We start from the raw sequence: 22,907 nt of genomic DNA, 5'->3' as shown, positions 1-22,907 counted from the left end.
AAATAAGGTATTCTGGTGATATATCATGGATTTATAGAGATATATTTTTTTTATTGCCACGTAATAACATTTGCGGTAACGTTTTCGATGAAGGACCCTAAAGTTATATAGTCAATTTGACCCAAAACAATATATATATGTATCCTACATAGCTTGAGGCGCAATCCTATCTTGTTAATGTTCCTTATCTATATATTATATTAATGATAACTAAAATGACAATTAAAATTATATAAACATTTAATGCCTTTATTTCCTTGAATCTCGAACGCACGCATTCTATTTTATTAACAGTCATTCGTTGTATTTATTTCCATTCTAGATTACAGCCAATTCACACTTTATTTACTCCATCCAACTTCAATCTTGCCCCCGCACTACGTTGCCACATTATTCTCTTATCTTTCCACCGTTTTCTCACATTGCTTTGATTCCTTTTGGAAATGGTGTAATTCCTTTTAGTACAATATAAAACATTAATTAATTTACTTACTGATAAAATATTGATTTCTTTAAATTATTACGTTACAAAAAGTTTCTTTTAATATACATTTTGAAATTTATTTTATTTATACAATAAGGAATTTCTTAATTGCAACAACAAAAAAAAAACCAATTGAGAGTATCGATTTTTTTTTCATCGTTAGTACAAATATAAAATGTACTTTTTTAATTCATTAAAATTAATTGACGGAATCGAATACAAAAATGCTACCTACCTATGCCATTAACTGTGTATGTACACACGTCTGCGATAGCACATGAAATCGATACTTCATAATAACGGAATGCTTTCAGTTACGTAAAATCCGAAACATGTTTAAATTAATAATGGAAGCATTTTTATGATCCGTTTGGCGTCCTTGCAATGAATAGGAATATTCCAATCAGAGCATAGACAAAATTCCGTTGCACAGCATCATCCTATGCAATGCATTCTAGAAATAACTATCCTTCAATCTAATTATGAGAAAGAATGCGAACCCTGCATTGGGTTCCAATCGAATTCGTACAGAGTGTAATTTAGCAAATTTAGGATGTTTTCCTGAACTCTAAAAATGTATTTATTATTTACGTTTATATCGCTCTATCATCGTTCAATTGGAACTCAATTAATTTCATTCGATCGTACATCAACATTCGTCTCATAATTAGAAATTAGCGATCTGTTGTGAAATAGATGTCACGTTAATATTTCGAATTTATCTAATATTACATAAGTATTATAAATATATAGTAAAAGATTACAAAAGTAGAACAGAAAGTGCGAATTATTATTTTGTGTATACATTTTAATCATAGAATTCAAAGGAATCTAATTTACGTTACTTGTTAGCTAAAGAGAGTCATCTTACATTTTCCTTATTAAAGAGGAAAATCATATTTCCTTTGTCACGTAATTCAACTCAATTCTGTTCTGTAAATACGTAGGATGTATTAAAATAAAATGTAATAAACTCTAACGTAGGAATTGGGAAATAAAAGTTGGGAAACATTTAGAATTTAATAATTGAATTTTATTATTGCTAGGAATATGCAGTCTAGTAAACTAAATAACGTATATAAAGAGTTACGTAACTTTATAACAACGTTTTAAGCGTACGGTGTATATAAAAATTGTTGGACTAGCAAAAATTAACAGTATTTGTTTTGTATATATATATATAGTTTAAAATGGATTAATATTAATCAACAACCTACAAATAAATTTCTTATAGAAATATTCTCACTAGGATCTTTAGTATCTTCCATTATTCGTATTACTGGAAGTATTGTAACTTATTGTAACTTGCACTTAGGATTATTCTTATGGGTAGTGGCTAAGTGACTTATTATTTGATTATATTGTCTAGTGTTTTTCATTAAGTAAGGAAGCCTCCATTTGGCCTTCAACTTCATTTCCGGCGATTTTCGTTTGACACCGGGCCAATGGATCAGAAATGCATTGTCGAGTATAATGAATACGTATCCTTTAAGGCACATCTCCAACATCTGAAACAACAACAACAACAAAAAAAAAAGGTTTATTTATTCAATAAGAACGAGTGAAAATGTTAGGGAACATGTAACGTCCACTCTATTCTATTGCTCGATCTGGTTTAATCAAAGTGAAGAGAGAAAAAGGAAAATATATTATTCAAATTACTTGGGTCATTTTATCTTGTTTTCCTTCCCACGAAAGGCGCTCGCTGTAAAACGGTTCGTTTTTGGTTCCGATGTAAATTGGTTCCCAGCGATGAAAGGGATATTCCCTCTTCACGACCATGAGAGGCTGAAACAATAAACTTGGATTAAAGAGTCAATGATAAATGTGTGCTCCAGCGTTAATTGTACCTTCAGCAGTCCGTTTGCTTCGTGCTGGATCCAAGTTTCGAGTCCGGGAAACTTTTGGCAATGGGAACATATGTGCCTGTGGAAGTACAAAGCTTTCTCCTCTCTGATGAGCTTGACCAGTTCATCTTTACTCCTCGGAATGGCTTCGAACTCTTCAATCTCGAATACAGGTACAACGAATACGCGGGACGGAAAACTGAGACGTCTCAAGCTTGCGAACTGCTTCATCATGTCTTCGAATTTGGAAGCTAATCTGTCGCTGGGCATCAGTTCAACGTCGGATACAAGCACGTAGTCCGTCTTGGAAGCACGTCGGGCCACGTTCCTCCCGATGTTCACAGGATATGGAAGTTTGTTTGTTGTACGATATGTTGAATGGGTGGAAGAGTCCTGTAGGGTGCACGTCGTAGGGATCGAATGGTTCTTGATGTACGGTGGGTACGATTTAGGAAAAACATAGTGAACGGAGACTTTTGACATCTCCGGTAGACATTGACAAATCTGTAGGAGTTGCGAAGTGATAAAGTCGGCGTCATCGTCCGGGACAAAAGCAGCGACGCTGATCAAACCGTCCCAATGCCGAGCTATTTCTGATATGTAGTTGATAAACTCAGGTGTAACGTGGGTGGCGTACGTCACCGGCGCACTAGAATTCAAAGTTTCCTTCGCTTCCAGCACGTTGTACAGAACCCTATACGAGCTTTTGGCTGCGAGTTCAGGACTATACTCCAAGTCCGTCTCCGCATAACGAAATTTATCCGGTAAGTTGTACTTGAAAGTGCAGTAGCTCTCGTTACTCACCCTGTACTCGTTCAGAAAGTGGCCGGGTCGGAATTGCGCGTTCGCCACATTCAAATCGACTGCACGATATAATACACTATTTAAAATCGAGGGTCGTCTACTAATAAACGTTACCAAAAATATGAACGAGGGCAGTACGACGAGCAGCAGCAGGAAACTCTTTACTTTCACACATAACAATCTGCGGTTACATCGCATCTTTCAATTCACAATCGCATCTTACTTTTCCTCCTCCTCTACTTTGGTCTCGTTTAAAATCTCAATCACAGCCCTTCTCTCTCACACACACACAAAGTAGTAGTGGTGTGCCATTCATTCACGGGGTTTGTTGTTTTTGATGGGGGTGGCGCGCCCTCGTGGCTGAAAATCAAATCACTTTTTCAGCGTTGCAGAAGGATGGATACACCGCATTGAGGTAACAATCAATACCATCAGGACTACTACCACTGCTACTACCACCAACCACACTATACGTAATATACCTCTCGCTCGCTGTGCGCCAACCAACTCTTTATATTGACTTCAATGCGTTCATATAAATCATAATCGAATTACTTAACTTCCACCAAAATCTATGTCATTTATCATTCTATATGAAATAATAATAATAATGTATACATGGCTTAAAAGCTTTACAAAATTAATGCTTCATAATCACCTACTAACATATAATAATTGTTCTGGTGATCAAAAGTAACATAACATTATTTTGTACAGATTTTTCAATATTTGCACAGCAACAATATATGACTTATGAAATATTTTGTAAACGAATTTTCGATTTTAAATGTAGAACGATGTAATTAACAATACAACGCTCAGGTGTATTACATGATTCGATTATGCACACTGGTTACCTTGAATCAGATGCCCGACTTGGATGGATGCCCAATGTCCTTTGCCATTTGAAACACCGACATTAGTTGAAACATAACGAATTTAAACATATTTGTGTGCCCTTAAAATCAATATTTTGTGAATATAAGTGCATTAACGTTTATTTTCAAATAGTTTTAGGGCGATTGAACCCCAAACGAGGTTCGTTTCATAGAATGTAATGATCCGAATATAATGATTTCACATATGTGAAAGAGAAAATAGAACACTTAAATGTGCGTTGAAAGACTACATTTTACACTTGCATTCGCAATTCTGAATTACTTTTGGCGTTTGCTTTTAGAGGATATATTTTTTTTTTGTAGAGAGCCGATGTATTTTTCGTTTCTTATACAACAATGATCGAGGTTAGTGCTACGTGCATACGTAACAACAATAATGTAAACAAATTAAAGGAAAATTTCCTTAATGTAACGATCTCGTGGCATGTTTCAGGTAAAACACGCGACTCGTATAAATCCTCAATGGTTTCATTACGGCAAACTGAAGGAACCGCATATATCCTCATAATTGACCGAAATAGCCACAATTAATCTGCATTCACAATTCATACGTGCTACATCGAGTGATGAAAGATTTTGTTTGTTACACAAATTAACGAAGCTTTTGTAAATAATATGGATTCTATATAGAAAATTGAAATCTATACAATGTTATGTTATATAATTTGTTTATTGATTGTATGCCCTTGCTTCCTATCTTAATTATCATCCACTGTAGATGTGTGTATAACATAATATTACCACGATAAGAACATTCTCCAAACATTGATTCTATTGCCTTTGCGTGTGTCCTCTGTGACATATTTACTTCATGGATTTGGTGACAATAAAAACTAGAAATCATAAATTAAAGAAATCACTCGTAGTAAATTTTCATATATTTTTATCATGCAAAGAAGTTCGAAAAAGTTTCGTACTTAAATATCAACAATCTAAGATGATGTATAGACGTTGCAAATTGCGACCGCAAAGTTTCCGCATGATATTTCTTAGTGAATTCAAGAAATTCACTTTGTGCTACAATGCACTATTTCACGTTGGAATAATATTATAGATTGATCAAGTTTTACTAATTATCTATGTATTTATTTAGTTCAAATAATGTAAAAGTTGCTGTTACTTCATTTTTGTATGTTTGTATTTTATGTATTTTTATCGTGCAATACATAAATTGATCGATCTCGGTTAATTGGAAAAAGATAGTATTCACAGTGCAGGAAGCGTTCGCTTCCGTTAACTAAACATTAATATATCTTTTTTTTATCAGGCAATAAATCAAGAATATAAATATTACACATAATAACGTTATCATGGCTTCATCAGAAGTGTTAATTATCATTTGCACATTTTATTTTATTATCAATGTTTGTTATTACTTGGCGGTAATTATGGTTTAATATTAAAAAAAAACGGTATACATACAGCAAAACCTCGCATAGTCCGGATTCACTATAACTGGGTTAGAAATTTCCTTACGTTTCTGATCCCTATATAGTTGGGATATTTATTAGAAAAGTTGAGTGTTATTTCGTAATCAAACTTGTCTTAAAACCAATAATTATATGTGTTTGATGGATCTTTAGCTCACATATTTCATCTCATATACTTAATTCATCCTATCATAAAAAAAGAGTAATCTACTGCTGATATCAACACAAAGAAATTATTTTTAAAATCATTAGTAATTTCATTAATATTAGCAATATTCTATTAACAAATTTAATACTAATAAGACTAATTTATTGCACTACTACAAAAATCTATGTAGATTTGTTTTAATAAATATGTTCAGTAGTTAAAAATGTATTCATAATCGATCAATAGTAATGAAAAAGTTATAAAAGCTATAGTTGTGAACAAAAACTAAAAGCTAAAATCCATTACAACCGAAAGTTAAAGTAATCGAGTAAATGTATCGAGTTCTTCGCATTGGCTAATGTTGCGAGACTCACGCTTACAACCATTTGCCTGTGAACTACTTCCATTTTATGTGTCCATTTGGTTACGTTACTTTTACATTAAAAGCTCGACGTACAAACAAAATAATATACAGCTTTTAATCTTTTACAGATTCAAAATTATACTATTACTAAAAATCAATATTATCATGGTGTTTGTTAATAATCTAAAGTCTGTAAATTGTATTATGTAGAATACAATAAAAACTACTAAAGATCTTGTCACATTTTGTTTGTGTTAACACGAAATGATTATGTAATCAATCGTAATACGCCTTCCACCTTGTTAACAAAATGGGACCAATCAATAACGCGCATGGGGATAATAAATTCCTCTCTGGTTAGTCTGCATGTATTAATTTCTTTCTTCTACATTTAATAAACTTAAGAAACACATCTTTAATATAATGATTAAATTTAATCACTTTTATAGACTGTTATAATATTAATTAATAAATTATTAATAGTAATATTTGAATGTACATTTCCTTTTTACTATTTTGTATTATTTATTTATGTAAATTAGTGTTTTGTGTGTTTCCATTTAAATATTACAAATACGTATTGTTATCGTATAATTGTTGAAATTTTAACTAAAGACAGAAGTTAATTACATTTTTATCAACAAATAACATTTTCGATGTAAATAGAAAAAATAGAAATGTAAATAGAAATAGCACAAAATTTCTACAAACTATATGAATTTTCCATAGTTTTCTTTTCTTCATTATAATTACCATTTGCTTAAGGATTACAAGCTGTTAATTTTTAGAAACAACAGCTTTTTCCTGTATTTATTGGTTGTTTTCGTAAATGTTAATGAATTAACCAAATACTCGTACAAAAACCTGCGGTTGCACATTTCAAAGTATCATCGTCGATGAGGTAAAACCAAAATTAGGATTATCCGCATAACGCAATTAAATCAATTTGGACAGCCCGAATACGTTACAACGCAAACCGTTTAATATCGCCGACACATATTGGATTTCGTTTCGTTTGCGTCTGTCGGCAATTTATTATGAGGAAAACCAAAATTGGAAATACGGTCAGAAGATTGATGCGTCTTCGCATTTCACGACTAATTTGAACAAAAAAAAAACCATTAACATATAACAATTTGCCATGATGCATTGCTTCCCGTTTATTACCTCTTTTTTTGCTCTCTCATTTAAAAAAAATCAATAGTTTGTATATTTCAAGTTGAACAAATCAAATACCAAAATGAGATTGAGTTATTACAATAAATCAATGTTCGAATTATTATCTTTTTTTTTGAAATTTGTAATAATGAACGCTCGCATTATGCTGATGATACACGTTGCGCAATTAAACATGCGATTTTCCAATTAAACAAATGTGCGAGTAATTAATTTCGCAATGCCGCATTTCTAATTTCGCCTGCGGGTTTATATTAAACTAATTAAAAAAAAAACGATGCGCGCGGACAAATTAGTATCACATGGTGGTGGTGGGTAACAGCATTATGAATTCAGGAGAATGTTTATGTATTTATTCGTTACGCGTATTTTAACACTCCCGTGCTAATTGCGTTCGCGAGATAAAATTTGTGGATAAAATCGTATTTACTGCTTGATGATCTTTTAGTTAGTTTTTAATATATAAATCAATTTTGAAGTTTTGCTGTGGTTTCGTCCATTTAGCATTCGTAATTTGTGTTCAAAGTTAAAAAAATGAAAAATAAACGCAGTGAAAACACTTTTAGTGATTTTCTCGAAAACTATATTAGTTAGAATGGATCCAAAAGATGCATATGAAAGCTTGTATAATGCTGATTGTTGAATTGAAGATTATAATGTAATAAACAAAAATGAACTATCTAAAAACTTGCTGTTATTTGTATATTCCTAAAAAACATCTATTTAATAGATTATAGGTAAATATTTTTATTAATTGTAAGTAGTCATAGAAGTTGGCTAAAGTCTCCTATACAAGACTTAAAGTTCAATGGATAATATTAATAGTAATTTACTTGATAAATAAGAAAGATATTGCATTATTTGCGATGAAAACAGCAATTAAAGATATAAAAAAAAGGACTTCCATGTTACGTATTCAATTACCATGGCATTGCCAAGGTTTAGCCCATTATCAACACATAACGTGCATTGGTTGTTCACCTGAATAATACATGGTGTTTTTTTTTCAGATTTGTACGAGAATGTACGAGCCAGTATCGAATAGCGTCGTCACAATAACAACACAGCCGCCAAGGTATGCGAGCGGTGCGCCGTTCGAAGCACAGAGCGACGTCGAAGACGACGATACTTCCACGTCGGGTAGACTAGTAGTTGAAGACAGGGAAACTAGCACGATCCCGCAACAAATGACTAACCACTGTGATATTAGCAATAAAATTCCGTCCGGAATGGGTGACAACTGCATCGACATCGAGCAGATCAACCTCGACCGAAACTACAAGAACAAATTCAAATCCGTCGGCAGCCAGACCTCGCACCTGGTGCCCTACAGGCTGAGGTTCTGGCCGCTCCGTGCTTCCATAAATATAAAGTGTGCAGACGCCGGACTCAAAGAAATTATCAAGTGCTGCCTGAAGACGTTAAGTCAATGGTTCCTATCGCAAATCGGCCTCACCGCAATTTTGTTTACCTGGGCTTTGCTTGGAGCCGCCGCATTTTATAAAACTGAAGGTAAATTTCAGCATTCTATGAAATGACAATATATTCTAATGAAATCTCCTCTTTAATTATAATTAAATTACTGCTTTACACTTGCTGTTTTTGCTATCGGTCGTGAGTATCTCATTGAATAATATATAGAGACAGGCTGAGGGTGAAAATGCGAAGACAATAAAGAAATAATCAAGAAATATTGATTCTATCGATTTTAATAAACCAAACAGTGTAATTATTTTTAATGCATCTATACATTTTTTTTTCATTCGAGGTCCTAGGGAACTGCAGCAAGCACAAGAATTGCAGAGGCTAAAGAAGAATATAGCTATTGACCTCTCGAAGGATCTATCGCAGTTAACTGTGCACGACGAAACGTGGCTGAACATTATAGAGAAACACCTGAACTTGCACGAAGTTTTGCTGCTGGATTCGGTTAGTGCTGGGTACGGCGAAAACGGTGGTACCATATGGACCTATCCAGGCTGCATACTTTTCGCCGTTTCTTTGCTAACGACTTTAGGTAAATTATTATTGATTACGTCTATCATTTTTTCCAATAGAAACACAATTAACATTTCATATACGTACTGTAATTAGTGGCGGCTTGTATTAGCAATTCAATCATTAATCAATTCTTGAACAACGCGTGTTTCTTCTCGATAATATTTTTCTAGATTTCACACACGTGAATCATATATTCGAACCTCTAGTAATAATAATACAAATATGAAAAAATGACATAAAAATCATCATTATTGCATAAAATAATTGTAAAAAATATGTTTACGGAATAACACTTTATTTTTTTCCATCTGTATTGCATAATTTAACATTGCTTATAGTGTGAGAAGTGTTAGTTGGTGTAATTTACAGACGTAATTACACCAAATTGTAACTTGCTTAATTTCTGAAACGGCATCATCCGGCGTAAATTATATTCTTTGCGTAATATGTTTACAGGAAAAGAGTTTTCAACAGCATCTTGTAATTTACTTATGCAACAATTTCATTGTTTGATTGTAAAATTAAATGTTGTTTTATTTTGTTTAGGATTTGGTGCGCCCGTGCCCCAAACATCTTTGGGTCGAGGAACCGCGGTCCTGTTCTCCGCCATAGGAATTCCTCTGCATTTCTTATTGATAATAAATATGGGCAATCTGGCTGCAGGCTCACTGAAGAATCTGGCAACAGTGAAACCCGGTTCGGATTTACCTGATGAGCCACCAGTAAGGACGAGAGGCTGGTTAAAATTCTTCCCGATCTTTTCGATCGCGTTTTACTACAGTTGCGGCGTCCTGTTGTTCGGGATCAGCAGGAGAAGGCCCGTAATCGATAGTTTAATGTTTCCATTGGATTTTACAGCATCTGGCGGCGTGGCGAAGACGTCCGGTTATGTCAGAATCTTGTACGGTTTATATTTAGAGGTAGCGGTCACGTTGGCGGGAATCGTCGTGTCGTTGCTGCAGAGCTCTGCCACGAGGGGTATAGTCGACTTGGGACTGAGATTGGGTTTACTAACAAATACATGAGCTATGTACAAAAAAAAAACGTGCCTTAGTAAATTTGTATGCACAAGCTTGGACAGATTTTGCTACATACATATCACCGACGTTAAAAGTGATCATCAAATCAATTTTAATATTTAGGTTTGAGGACATGATGTGATTAGGCTGTGTTTCTGCACGTACAAAGAAGAAAAAGATGAAGAAAAACAAATACAATTTATAGACATTTATTTACAAAACAGAACAAAAAAAAAAAGATAATAATAATAAGGGGATTGCAAATCCATTATGTACTTTCACAGGGTAATATTAAAATTTCCTAAGATTGTATACGATTGTAAACTAAACGTTACTTACGAATTTCGTTTCGCCTCTTTTTTATCGACTACTTCTTCGCTACCATCGGATTTGACATCGTTAACACTTTTTTCACTGTTAGGTGTTGTTTTCGCACTGTCTTCGTCCTTTTTACCTTCGAGTTTTTGAAGATTCAGATTCAACAAAGCCGTTCGGATTGCCTCCAGAACTTCCTGCGACTCAGATACACTAAATTTGCTGCCTAAAATATTAGAAAGAAAATATTCATATAGTAGTTTTGTTTACAAAGAAACTTGCAACGCTATAAATAACGGTTTATTTAAAATACAACGACATTGAATAAGTAAAAACAGTTCAACCAAAAATTGCATTTTTGATCTTTTTTAACAGACTAGGCTTCTCTTCCGTTTCGCTATCTCGCTTAGAATTGGCTTCTGACCCAGAAAAGGGCATTCCATCTTTACCTGTCAAAGAAAAAGTGCGTTAAGATACAAGTATACCATCATATAGAACATCAAAAAAAAAAGCAAATAAAAAGAACATTTATAATTTTTTTTTCTTCTTTGAAAACAGGGGGATATGTTTAACTTAACGCACTTTTTCGATCGCCTCAAGAGCTTTTCTTACCATCAGTTTTATAAGTCACCCCAAATATTTGTCCAGGCGTGTCACTCTCCAATTCCGCGTACGCTTGAAGCAGAGTTTTCTGCTCTTTAGTTAATTTCTTTGGAACGGAAATTTTAAAGGTAACATAATGATCGCCGTGGCCGTAACCATCAACTTTTTTCATTCCTTTTCCGCTTAACCTAATTCTGGTATGTGATGAAGTTCCTGGCATGATCTAAAAGCCAATTACAACTTGTAATCATCGAAACATTTTTTGTTTGTTTGTATAACAAGTACCTGTAACGTTTGATCTTCATACAAACCCTGTATTCTGATTGTACCTCCAAGCATAGCTTGCGCAATCGAAATATTGGCCTCAGTATGAACATCGCTGCCATCCCTTTTAAAGTAATCCGACTTTTCAACCCTGAACGTCACAAACAGTTCCTTTCTGCCCACGGGCATTCTCACAGTTTGACCATCTTCAATACCTGCAAAGCAAATAAACCATTGAACAAACCTTTATAATTGTTGTGCCTTGTAAATGTTATGATGATAAATTTAATTTAATTAAACATTACCTGCTGGTACAGGTACAGTTATTTTCTTTCTCTGCACAGTTGAACCTTTTCCTTCGCATTCGATGCATTTATGTTTAATAAACATTCTCGTTCCTTCGCAGTAACGACACGTCGAACGCATAATGAAAGGCCCTCTGGTTACACTCTCGAAACCAGTTCCATCGCAATAATTACATCTAGATGCCTTCGTGCCTAACTCGCAGCGCGAACCTTGGCATTTTGGACAAGTATCCACTATATTTATTGTTATGTCTTTATTGGTACCTCTTGCAGCCTGTGCAAAGGTAATCCTGACTACTACCTAAAATATGATGATAATTATTATTCAATAATAAGACAAATATACAAAATATTCCTACCTCCTGAGCTTCACCAAATCCATAAGAAGATTCAGCAAAGTTATCAAAACCAGTACTCTTTCCAAAACCTCCATCTCCAAAGATTTTCCTGAATAATTCTTCTGGATCTATGGTGGATTGATACTGCCAACTTTGACTAAATCCCTGTGGCCCATGTGCTCCTCCTGCTCTGCCACCTCCACCCATGCCACCCATCTGTTCAGCTGTTGCACCATACATGTCATATTGTTTCCTCTTTGAATCATCTCCAAGAATCTAATAAGATGAACTGCTATTAAGATATCAACATATATAATAAAACAACTTACTTCATATGCTTCAGAGACAGACTGAAACTTCTTAGCCGCATCTGCTTCTTTGTTGACATCAGGATGATATTGTTTTGCCAATTTATAATAAGCCTTCTTCACTTCAGCAGCAGATGCATTCTTACTTACTCCTAATATACTATAGTAATCCTTCTTTTGACTTAAATTATGGCTAGTGTGTATAAACCGTTTGTTCCATACATGAAAAGCTGTAACCAATAGAACGCAAACTAATTGAAATCTAGAAGGATTTAGAATTTGGACTTTTAACATCCACAACATAACCAACAAAAACTATATGTTTTTGACATGCAGTCATGCAGTGTTATGTTATTTGATATATAAAGGATGCATGTATGAAGCAAGTACTTGAATTACTCATAAATGTTGAGGAAATATGTATAGAAATTTAAGATTGAAATAAATAAACGTCAAAATGATGTAACCTATTCACATGATGTGTACTTACAATTTGTCCGCAAATTATTCGAGAGTCTCAGACTGACAACAGTTGAATTGGTACATTGGATGCAGAGATGTGCAAGCCTTTTGGAATAGAGCACGTTTTTAGCTGATAATAAGAAATTTAGTTGCTTTGAATTGAATAGACCCGAAATATTTCTGACTGTGGCCATGTTGGTTGGAATATGAAAGAACCGGTGCAATCACTAATTTCACACATGTCAAAGTCTGTGTGAAATACGCAACAACTTCACAACAGATCTTTTGTTTATGTTACATTTAATCCGACTTTTATCTATACAATTTCACAATTACGTAACCAATCGACTGTACAGATTTCATTGGAAATGTTCAATAAATAATTTCTAATTCATAACAAACTTTTAAAATATCGGCATCTATTTTATATACTATGTTTTGAGTTGAAAACCATTACTTCATATGGATTTTAATAATAATCGTATACAGTGGAACCTCAATTAACGAGTTTAATCCGTTCCAAAATTTCCGGATTTTTACTCGTATAGTGAAACATATTCAAAAATACACATGTGTACACACAAGCTTTAAAAATGATATAAAAGGCGCGCAATCCGGGACTTCTCTTATTTTTCTTACAATTAATTTTGCTCGTTAAGCGAGGTTCCACTGTATTATATTTTTAAATTTGGTATATATAACAACAATAATTTTTAGCATGGTCATCTTGATTGTATTTTAAAAATTCAAAAACAAAATTATATAATTTTATAGTAGAAATTAATTGGGAATTGAGAATGTATAAAAACAGAAATATATTTATTTTCTTTAAAAAATAATAATTTTGTACAGATGTAATTCATGCTTACCATGAATAAGTAGGAAAAAAAAACAGTTATAATTTATTAATTTGCTTACATTCGATCGTAATGAAAGACACCAGACTGCAAATCACATAATAAAAATTATTTAACATCTTGTAATACATCACTCAATGTATTACAAATACAATATCCAATAAAAACTTTGTACGAATATATTGAATGATAAATCATTTTCCTAATATTAGTATAATATTTTGAAAGTATGTAAATTTTATGTATTTTATTTACACGAATTGTACATTACTGCTTGCTGATAGATCCAGCAATCGCCAAGCAGCTCTCGGATTGAGTTCGGAAGGATCTCTACACAATACCCACACATACGAGACGCGCATAACTTTCTCAGGATCACCCTCGACGAGTCCACCGGAGGCATCTTTAACGCACATGATTTGCTGCGAGGTGAACGTGATGATCAACACTGGTCCCTGGTCCATCACTTTGCCCATCACCAGATCCACGTTGTCGATGTCCAAAATTTTCGATTCGATTCTGTACCCTTTCTTGTACGCCTCCTTGATGGGAACAGCGAATAAATTGAACGGACCCTCATGACACCAATCCTTCAGGATGTCCAAATCCCCTCTGGTCATGGCTTCCAATATATTTGGAATAATATCAACTTCGCACTGCTTCAAAAACCGTTTCTGCTCAAACGAATTATCAATTTTGCAAATTTCAGTCAGAGTTTCTGAAAGTTCAGTCTTCTGAAACAGTCCACCCATAATGTCGGACACCTTTTCAGTCAGAACTCTTGACGCTCTGATTACAGGATTCTCGCTCTCATCGTATTTCAACTTCCAGTCAATTACTTTATGTACATAGGGATTATTGTCTTTGAAATTCTGCCAGGATTCGTAAAATTTCGAATCCTTGTGGAGTTCTATACCTAAGGCTTCTGTATTTGGTTCATAGAATTTATTTACATTGCCCATATCTGAAGTTTCTGTTCTTTTCCTAAGTTTCGCTGGACTTTGATATACACGACCTGATAACAACAAAAATGATACATTAATGAGATGTTTGAATATAAAAAAAATAGAGGCAATAATTACCTTGAATGCTTTCAGTATCAATTTCTTTTTTAACAGCTTTGCTAGCTTCAGTTATAGTTTGGAAGGCTGACGTCTTTCCAATCACTTGAGCTCTTTCAGAAATATTATGTGTAACAGTTTTCCCAATATCACCTGTCAACTTCGAAGCCTTTTTGGCAATATCCGTTTTACCAGCCTCATCTATCACACCCTGCACTTTATCTTTGATTGTGCTAAAGCGCTCTTTGAAGACTTCACTTCCTTTGCTCGCTTCCTTCTCCACTGATTCAAACTTTTGCCGTGCAGCTTTCAGTGCATCACTCTCTTCCAATTTTTGTGCTTCATCTCTGAATTTCTTCAGGGATTCTTTCATCTCCTTATTCTTTGCCATTTCATCTTTGAGATTGTCATATAGCCGAGAGATGAAAGTTGGTCTCTTACCCTCTTTTGAATAATGTCGGTACTGAAATACAAACCATAAACTTTCTGACACGCAACTAAAGTTTTTTATACTTACAACATGTTGAGTCTCATTGAGAGTAAATTTGACTAATTTAAAACGATACATTGAGGAGGAAGTTTACACTAAATTATCTGGGAATTATGCTAGAAAAAAATTGAAACACATTTCTTAGTGTTACATAACCTATATAATTATGTTTTGTCTATTACACAATTGAAACTCTATTGCTAAATCAGATTGAAGATATTCAGTGCTAATTTCATTGATGCTCTTACCATATAAAAATAATTTGAACTTAATTATCTTTTTTTTTCTTTGATGAACTAAACCAATTTTGACACACTCAATGTGAAGTTGTCTGACTATTGAATACAATTATTAATGTTGACTATGGTTAGAAAGAAGATGAAGATTTTCAATTAAAGAATTTAAAAAAACCTAAAAGAACAGCAACAAAATAATATAAAAGTTACATCATCAGTTATTACGCGTTCCTGAGGTATTGTAATATTTTCTGTTTATTAGTTATAAACCTAACCCCATTAATTAAGTTGATTTACTAGACTAGACTATCAAGAAAATGGATTGTGAACCAAGCAGTAGCAACACAATTACAGATATCGATTGCATATCTAATCCAGAGACAGAGCCAAATGAACGAGAAGCACCTGTAAATATAATATATTTAAGTTATTATCATTGCATTAATATTGCTTTTTTTAATTTTAGATGAGTGCTGGAGCAATGAAACTGAAGAGTTGGCTCAATAAACCACTACGTGTGGAAATGTCTGACAAACGTATTTTAGTTGGTATGTTCTTGTGCACAGATAGAGACGCAAACATTATTCTGGGATCCTGTTCCGAATACCTTCCTGATGGAGAAAATGCGAGCAATGAAGAACCTCGCATGTTAGGTTTAATTATGGTGCCTGGAAAACACATTGTCAATATTTCCATTGATCTGTGGGAGCGTTTCGTGAAAAGTGATGAAGATATTCAATAATTAATGCATTTATTTGTATTTCAGTGATTTAATTTATTATGCATTTTAGGTACAAATTACAATAGAAATTTATGAACTTAAAAACTACATGTATTGATTGATCCATTACCTAAATGTACTATATATTTGATTTTGACATGTATATAACCTATAAAAAGTAAATAAGTTAAGAATGTTTGAGCTAATAGAGAATAACGTTAAGAAATATCCAAAAAAGGAAGCTTATGTGTTTTGGAATAATGATTCTACAAAATCATCGATTACCTATGCTGACCTAAATAGTTTAAAAGATTTATGCGATGTTCTAAAGAATTTACCTAAACATGTATGCATTTCTGTTTACATGGAGAATAATTTAAACTTTCTAATTGTATTATATTGGTAATTACTTAAAAAAAAGATGATATGATTAATTAACTCCACATTCATTTGTAGCATATTGCAAAATCGTTTGCCATTTATATTGTTAGACCCAAACAGAGACAAGCAAATTTCCAAAGATTTACTTAAAGATCTCAATGTGTATTTGCTAATATCTTCTCAGCATATTACATCAAATGATTTATTTGAGCAAGACAAAGTAGGTACTGTAATAATTGAAGCCAATGATTCTAAACTGTACTGCTATTATTTGAATAACGCTAATAATCAGACAAGTTTAGACTATGATAATGTGTGTTATGTAATACAAACTTCTGGAAGTACTGGTGTTAAGAAATATGTTAGAGTTACTTATGATTGCATCCTTTCCAACATCACAAGTTTTACGTAAGTGACTAATTAAAAATATATATTTTCAATGAATGTTATTACTGTTTCAGGAAATTGTTCTCAGTTAATGAAACCGATATTATTTACTTAGGCACTGCGTTCACGTTCGATCCGTGCATGATAGAAATATTCTTAGCGCTCACAACTGGAGCAACTTTACTAGCTACCACAAAAGAAATTAAATCCTCACCGAATGAGTTATTTAGTCTCCTCTTCAAGAAAATACCAATTACGATCATGCAAATGTGCCCATCGATATTCATGCAATTTGCCGATGACGATATCAAACATATCTTAATGTCGCCGTTAAAAGTGTTGGCGTTGGGAGGTGAAGCATTCCCAAAACGTCTACTATTATTCGATAGAAACACGAATTTGAAATTATATAATTTATACGGCATCACTGAAGTTTCGTGCTGGGCATCAGCGTGTTTAATCGATGATGTTAATGAAATCTCATTGGGATCCAGTTTGAATGATACCGTTCTACAAGTTAGGGAAGCTGACGGAAAGGAAGTGCACGAAGGAGAAGGCATCTTATTCATCGGTATTATTTAGATAATTATTCCTATTGGAATTGTTAATCAATTGTAATCATTTTAGGAAGCAATACTCGTTTATGCTATTTGAATGAAGAGAAGGTTGCGGACGTTAAACTTCCATTATTTCGAAATACCGGTGATATTGTTTGCATCAAAAACAATAAATATTTTTATAGGGGCCGTTCCAACGGCGTTATTAAAAGATACGGAATTCGGATAAACTTGTATGCTATGCAGGAAGCTATTTACTCTATATTGACTTTACGAAATCATTGCATATTCGACGATTCTCTAAACATTATAATAGCTTTTATACAAGGAGAATTCAAGGGAGACGAATGGAAACTGAAAATGCTTGACAAAATCAAAACGAAATTAATAAAGGAGTTGAGCAGCGAGTATTTACCTGATCACATTGAATTGTTAGATAAATTTCCATTGACCACGAACGGTAAAGTTGATTGCGAAAAATTGCAATACAAGATGCGAAAGTGCGAGGAGGAACCTGCAGAGATGTACGCACAATTATGGGCGCAATATTTCCAATTAAACGAGAATACGTTGATTTCAAAGTGTAATTCAACGTTCGCTGAAATGGGAGGTACTTCAGTATTAAGGATAAGATTCATCGAGGAATTTCTAAGTTCGCTTAGCACACATTTCGATCGAAAATTCCTCAACGTGTTATTAGACCTTCCTTTCAAAAAAGCTGCAGAATTAATGAAGTCTCGACATTTGAATAAATCGAAACATGTAATGTACGTGACATCGTCTATATCTGAAGTAATTTGGATATATGATATGTACGCTTGTGTAGATTCCACAGCGTTGACTTTCCAAAAAGAGTAATGAACATTATCTGTTATGAATCGATCATTTCATAGTTTATGTTTCAGTGGGAAATCTTACGTGGCTGTTGGAAACTTCGCGAATATATTTGCTGTTATCGATGCAACCAGCGGAGAGGAAATATCGCACATTTGGCTTCCGAATGTGGTTGAAAATACATGCCAGTTTGTTTGTGAACACAACATGTTATTGGTGGGTTGTTTCGATGGAATAATGTACGCTTTAGATTTCCAAACCTGCAGTATTTTGTGGACTGTATCCACTATGAGTAGAATAAAAAATAAAGCTTGTATTAGCGAAAACAAGGAAGTGGCAATCTTCGGATCTTACGATAAACACATTTACTGTGTGCAAATTCAAGTACGCAAACAATTCGTTAATAGTAGCAGTTATTGATTGTTACGTTTTAGAATGGTAAAACGAGATGGAAAACCCATGTCGACGAACCTGTTACTGCTGACATCATTTCTTGCGACGGTAGAGCATACGTTGGATGCATCAACGGTTCAATTTGTTGCTTGGATGAGAGGAACGGAAACATTATATTTCGGTACAAGGCTAAAAATCCTATGTTCGCGAGTCCGCAAGTTGCGAATGGAGAACTGTTAATATTTGTCGATATCAAAGGAAACTTGTATTGTTTCAATACGTTTAACGAAAGTCCAGTAAGTATATAGAAATAAACGTATTATGTTGTTGATTCTATATAACTTTTAGATATGGATTTATAATTGCGAAACAGATGAAAATGTATTTTCGACGTTTTTGATACACGGAAATGAAATTATTTTTAGTAAAGATCGTAAGCTGTATACATTAGAGTTTGACGAGACGAAATGTATTGCAAAATCATCGATGGTTCACAACTTCAAGATTTTCAGTGCACCAGTGTTATATAAGAACGAATCGAGCAAATTGTTTTTAATTTTTGCCGACTCCAATGGTTTCATAATCGTGTACACGTATTCCGATAGCATATCGTTATTAGGTACGATACAACTGAACGAAGAATGTTTTTCCACTCCTGTCGTTGGTGATAGCAAAATGTATGTGGGTTGTAGAGATAATCATTTGTATTGTATGAAATTATTATTTTAAGCGTATTTTTATTTTTAATTAAAAAAACTAAAGAGAAAAAATTGTGATTTATATATGAAGCTTTTTATTTTACGTAATGTTTTACAACAAGTTACACAATCTATATAATATGTCCTTATCACCGAAAAATTAGCCATAAATGAAAGATTTGTTTTTTTCCTGCGTACAGATTGCATTTCAATATTTATTACCGTTACTTTTAGTATTCAAATGATCAATGAATGAAATACATTCCAGCTAATTTAATTAATATCTCTTAAGTGAGCTTATTATCATTCTAATCTACAAATAAAATTGGAATGCAAAAGCTCCTGTGAACAACGGACAAAACACACACACAATACGTGTAAACATTTCTTTCCTTCTTTTTTTTTTAAATTAATATATTTGGTATGAATTTTTTTTCATCACATTTTTATTATTTTAAATCAGTGCCATATCACCAAAACAAGAAAATAATAAACAAAAACAAAATAATAAAGTATTACACCAGACATGCATCTAAATAGAAATCGTAAAGCTATACATTAATTTTTGTATTTCATTTAACTATTTTTTTTTCTTAACCCCTCTCTGAGTAGTTGTAGTAGTAGTATTAAGCAAAACGAAAGAAATTTTCACCTTGGACATATTTCAAGATATTGTATCTTCCTTTGTGCAATCGATATAAATAAATGCTTTTAGAATTAACGTAAACAGAGCACGTACTGTATGAAAAAACACAGATAGTTCATAGTTCAATCTGCAAATAGTTATGGATATAAAAGGAAAAATGAAATCTAATTTTGCACATATAGTTATCTAAACAACTGGTATGTATGTTCTTATGAGAATACTAGGTTTAAAATTATTGTTCCTCATCTCCTAATTCGTGTTTGATTTTGGAAAAATCGAATTCCTCGCCGGTGCCTCTCTTGAAAATGTCAAGCACATCTAAACAGGTAGTCTCGAAGTGAGAGGTGGCGTCGTACGATTCGGAGATGAATATCTGCGATTCTAAGCCGCTGTCAATGGGTTCGTAGTAATCGGAGATGGACACGAATTTTTGGCGAATCGGACCCAACAGGTCCAAGCCCGGCTTGATCTCGACCTCGGGATTTTCAGTTTCGACGGTTGTCGAAATCATAGCGATGAACCATCCCTTGGCGGCTACCTGATGGGTGTAACTTACGAGCGACACGTAAATATCTGAGTTTCTGGAAACTTGCTTCTGAGGAATAATGATCTGGGTGGAAAGAGCATCTTTCGTGTTGGGAATTGGATGATCCACCAAGCATATGCAACGGATCACCTGACCCTTCTTGCGTACCTTGTCCTGCACGTAGCTCGGATCGCAGTACACTTGTTTGCATTTCGCGACTTCCGTGCCAGACCTTACACCGACGACGCGTCCTCCCTCGCCGACCACGATCTCATCAATTGGCTTATCTAACATGTAGGTACCTCCGTAAATAGCGGACAATCTTGCAAATCCTGTATAAAAGAGTAACAAAACGTATAGATTAATCCTAATTTAATCAAATCCATATTATATATATAGAATACCTTGCGGAAGTTCTCCAAGACCATACATGGGATACAGGTATGGAGATTTTCCATAACGCGCCAAAGAATCGGAATACAACTTGATGCGAGTGATCGTTTGAATAGCTGGCTGCAGCAAATAGTCATCGTCTCTGTACAACGCCAGAGCGTGGCCCGTGAAGTCCTGGGTGTTCCTGTCCAGCCCGAACTTATCGTAGAGCCCCTGCATGTTCGCCGTGTTCGGATCGAAATCTTTCCATGTCTTCGGGTCGTCCGACTGGAAATCTTGAACGTAGATCAAGAAGTTGCGGAAACGCCTCTTTTCGAACATGCCCATCAAATCGGAGGCCAGAGCTTCCTTCTGATCAACGGGAACCTGAAATCATAACATTTACGCACAATCAATTTATAAATAGTCTGACTAATACTAGTTTTAAAAAAAAAAAAACAGATTTATAATTGATACATTTGAGAATTGATTGCATGTGCAGAGTACATTAGTAATAACCATATGTAGTTCAGATTAATCATTAATTAACCTAACATGTTTGAAACTGAACAATCAAGTGGATTAAATTACAATTTAGAAAAAAATGTATGTTTTATTGATTGGATTGAATGAAGATTTTCTAAAAAAAAAATGATGAAAGTAAATTAAATTTTCTAAATAATGAATGCAAAGAAGAAATACTCATTGTTATAAAAGTTGCAAAATAAAAGAGAAAACAAGAGCAAGCAACCAGCCATTACAATGATTGAATTAATTAGTAGGTGGGTTTATCAATCACACCCAATTTTTTGGAAAGAATAGATGTAGATGTAGAGTGATGATTTTAGGTGAAGGTGAAGTGCGTGTCTCTTACCTTAGAGATCTTGCCCCCTTTATAAACATAGCTACCCTCCACAGATTTGAACTCCAGATATCTGGTGACTCCAGTATGTATCAACAATTTAACTAATTGACCATTAGCCATCAAGAACTTGGGTATGAGATCGACATTCCAGTCGCGGCCACGTCCATAGGACTCGTCTGGGGCTGGTGCTGAGAACTTGGTAAAGAGCTCTTCCAATGGACAGATGGAGGCCGACTCCCCGCCGTAGTATTTGTTGCGATCTATGTGGAGCACCTTCTTGCCGGAAACGGAGAGCATACCGCTGAGGATGCATTCCTTCAGGCCGGTTCCCAAAACAATCGCGTCGTATTCTTCATCCATTGTTAAAAATTTATTTATAATATATTATAACTAACTGCAGAAATGACAGGAACAATGAATAGGCAGACGATTTGGTTTAGTGGGGAACGGCTCTACCGGAATATATTGTAGACGCGTTACGCGCAACTACGTTGCCAAACTGCCTTTCCATACATATAAGGAGGCAATACTCAACGGTACTCTTTGCTAAATGTTCCATTTACGAATAACTTTTTTCTTATCCAGTCACAGTCCAATTGGAATCTACATAACAAAATAGTATACTTGTCTGTAAACATAACTAATATTTTACAAAAAAAATCAATGTAATAATTGTTATTTACTTTAAATCTCAGTTTTCAAACAACATTTAAAGTACATTTGCCAATAACATAAGACTATTACATCGATTAAAATAAAATAAAACTAATTTATTACTGATATCTAAATGATAATATCAAAATCAATAAGTAAAACAGGCATAGCGAAAACAATTAATTTCTTGTAATTCCACGGCTTCAGCATTCGAATTAATGCGAAATGAGTCAGCCAGGGATATAAATACGTGACTGATTTCTTTAAATTAAGCAACCAACAAAAAAAAAGGCAAACTTTGTTTCAAAAGATATTTGACAACGTCGATGCGCAACGAAATTTATCGAAAAAATCAACGTCAGATTTCAAGATACCAACAAAACATTTTTATTGAAGCAATTATTACAAGATTGCAACCGCTTGCGAGATTACTGATTGTTTCATCGTACGCAATCGTTTGAA

General features: G+C 34.0%; 7 protein-coding genes across 15 annotated transcripts; 3 read left to right on the top strand and 4 right to left on the bottom strand.

Annotated features, from left to right (window-relative positions):
• Nucleotides 1-1,704: 1,704 nt before the first annotated feature.
• Nucleotides 1,705-3,479, bottom strand: LOC108565100 (beta-1,4-glucuronyltransferase 1-like). Of its 2 annotated transcripts, XM_017924390.1 has the most exons (4): nt 3,250-3,479; nt 2,335-3,194; nt 2,147-2,272; nt 1,705-1,992 (listed from the first exon to the last, which is right to left on the bottom strand). In XM_017924390.1, the coding sequence occupies exons 1-4, from the start codon at nt 3,308-3,310 to the stop codon at nt 1,780-1,782; spliced, it is 1,260 nt and encodes a 419-aa protein (XP_017779879.1). In that variant the 5' UTR covers nt 3,311-3,479; the 3' UTR covers nt 1,705-1,779. The 2 variants fall into 2 exon arrangements, with proteins under 2 accessions (XP_017779879.1, XP_017779877.1); XM_017924388.1 differs by having other exon boundaries at nt 2,335-3,478.
• Nucleotides 3,027-10,195, top strand: LOC108565101. 3 transcript variants are annotated; one of them, XM_017924393.1, is made up of 5 exons: nt 3,027-3,095; nt 3,520-3,550; nt 8,163-8,664; nt 8,921-9,169; nt 9,700-10,195. In XM_017924393.1, exons 3-5 carry the CDS (start codon nt 8,175-8,177, stop codon nt 10,176-10,178), a joined length of 1,218 nt encoding a protein of 405 aa, XP_017779882.1. In that variant the 5' UTR covers nt 3,027-3,095; nt 3,520-3,550; nt 8,163-8,174; the 3' UTR covers nt 10,179-10,195. The 3 variants fall into 3 exon arrangements, with proteins under 3 accessions (XP_017779882.1, XP_017779880.1, XP_017779881.1); XM_017924391.1 differs by lacking the exon at nt 3,520-3,550 and having other exon boundaries at nt 3,030-3,095; XM_017924392.1 differs by lacking the exons at nt 3,027-3,095; nt 3,520-3,550 and adding an exon at nt 4,147-4,173.
• Nucleotides 10,090-13,042, bottom strand: LOC108565099 (protein tumorous imaginal discs, mitochondrial). Of its 3 annotated transcripts, none has more exons than XM_017924385.1 (8): nt 12,796-13,042; nt 12,327-12,535; nt 12,019-12,273; nt 11,660-11,960; nt 11,376-11,569; nt 11,100-11,313; nt 10,512-10,713; nt 10,090-10,179 (listed from the first exon to the last, which is right to left on the bottom strand). In XM_017924385.1, exons 1-8 carry the CDS (start codon nt 12,959-12,961, stop codon nt 10,164-10,166), a joined length of 1,557 nt encoding a protein of 518 aa, XP_017779874.1. In that variant the 5' UTR covers nt 12,962-13,042; the 3' UTR covers nt 10,090-10,163. The 3 variants fall into 3 exon arrangements, with proteins under 3 accessions (XP_017779874.1, XP_017779875.1, XP_017779876.1); XM_017924386.1 differs by lacking the exon at nt 10,090-10,179 and adding an exon at nt 10,210-10,327; XM_017924387.1 differs by lacking the exons at nt 10,090-10,179; nt 10,512-10,713 and adding an exon at nt 10,774-10,936.
• A 765-nt stretch (nt 13,043-13,807) lies between these two features.
• Nucleotides 13,808-15,505, bottom strand: LOC108565094 (mitochondrial import inner membrane translocase subunit TIM44). 2 transcript variants are annotated; one of them, XM_017924378.1, is made up of 4 exons: nt 15,424-15,505; nt 15,203-15,291; nt 14,707-15,148; nt 13,808-14,639 (listed from the first exon to the last, which is right to left on the bottom strand). In XM_017924378.1, the coding sequence occupies exons 2-4, from the start codon at nt 15,251-15,253 to the stop codon at nt 13,876-13,878; spliced, it is 1,257 nt and encodes a 418-aa protein (XP_017779867.1). In that variant the 5' UTR covers nt 15,254-15,291; nt 15,424-15,505; the 3' UTR covers nt 13,808-13,875. The 2 variants fall into 2 exon arrangements, with proteins under 2 accessions (XP_017779867.1, XP_017779868.1); XM_017924379.1 differs by having other exon boundaries at nt 15,358-15,434.
• Nucleotides 15,506-15,522: 17 nt separating this feature from the next.
• LOC108565095 (N-alpha-acetyltransferase 38, NatC auxiliary subunit) lies at nt 15,523-16,214 on the top strand. Of its 3 annotated transcripts, none has more exons than XM_017924382.1 (3): nt 15,523-15,652; nt 15,712-15,818; nt 15,878-16,214. In XM_017924382.1, exons 2-3 carry the CDS (start codon nt 15,729-15,731, stop codon nt 16,151-16,153), a joined length of 366 nt encoding a protein of 121 aa, XP_017779871.1. In that variant the 5' UTR covers nt 15,523-15,652; nt 15,712-15,728; the 3' UTR covers nt 16,154-16,214. The 3 variants fall into 3 exon arrangements, with proteins under 3 accessions (XP_017779871.1, XP_017779870.1, XP_017779869.1); XM_017924381.1 differs by having other exon boundaries at nt 15,524-15,647; XM_017924380.1 differs by having other exon boundaries at nt 15,524-15,647; nt 15,700-15,818.
• A 34-nt stretch (nt 16,215-16,248) lies between these two features.
• Nucleotides 16,249-19,413, top strand: LOC108565092 (acyl-CoA synthetase family member 4 homolog). Its single transcript, XM_017924375.1, has 7 exons — nt 16,249-16,534; nt 16,589-16,921; nt 16,975-17,471; nt 17,528-18,311; nt 18,363-18,675; nt 18,726-18,980; nt 19,033-19,413. The coding sequence occupies exons 1-7, from the start codon at nt 16,326-16,328 to the stop codon at nt 19,411-19,413; spliced, it is 2,772 nt and encodes a 923-aa protein (XP_017779864.1). The 5' UTR covers nt 16,249-16,325.
• A 412-nt stretch (nt 19,414-19,825) lies between these two features.
• Nucleotides 19,826-22,260, bottom strand: LOC108565093 (rab GDP dissociation inhibitor alpha). The gene is made up of 3 exons (XM_017924377.1): nt 21,801-22,260; nt 20,959-21,313; nt 19,826-20,886 (listed from the first exon to the last, which is right to left on the bottom strand). The coding sequence occupies exons 1-3, from the start codon at nt 22,149-22,151 to the stop codon at nt 20,261-20,263; spliced, it is 1,332 nt and encodes a 443-aa protein (XP_017779866.1). The 5' UTR covers nt 22,152-22,260; the 3' UTR covers nt 19,826-20,260.
• Between the last annotated feature and the right edge of the window lie 647 nt (nt 22,261-22,907).

This window comes from Nicrophorus vespilloides, unplaced genomic scaffold (genome assembly GCF_001412225.1).
Source record: "Nicrophorus vespilloides isolate i.1.1-1 unplaced genomic scaffold, Nicve_v1.0, whole genome shotgun sequence".
NCBI lineage: Eukaryota > Metazoa > Arthropoda > Insecta > Coleoptera > Silphidae > Nicrophorus > Nicrophorus vespilloides.
The sequence above is the reverse complement of the archived record's forward strand: the minus strand, read 5'-3'. Positions and strand labels throughout refer to the sequence as shown.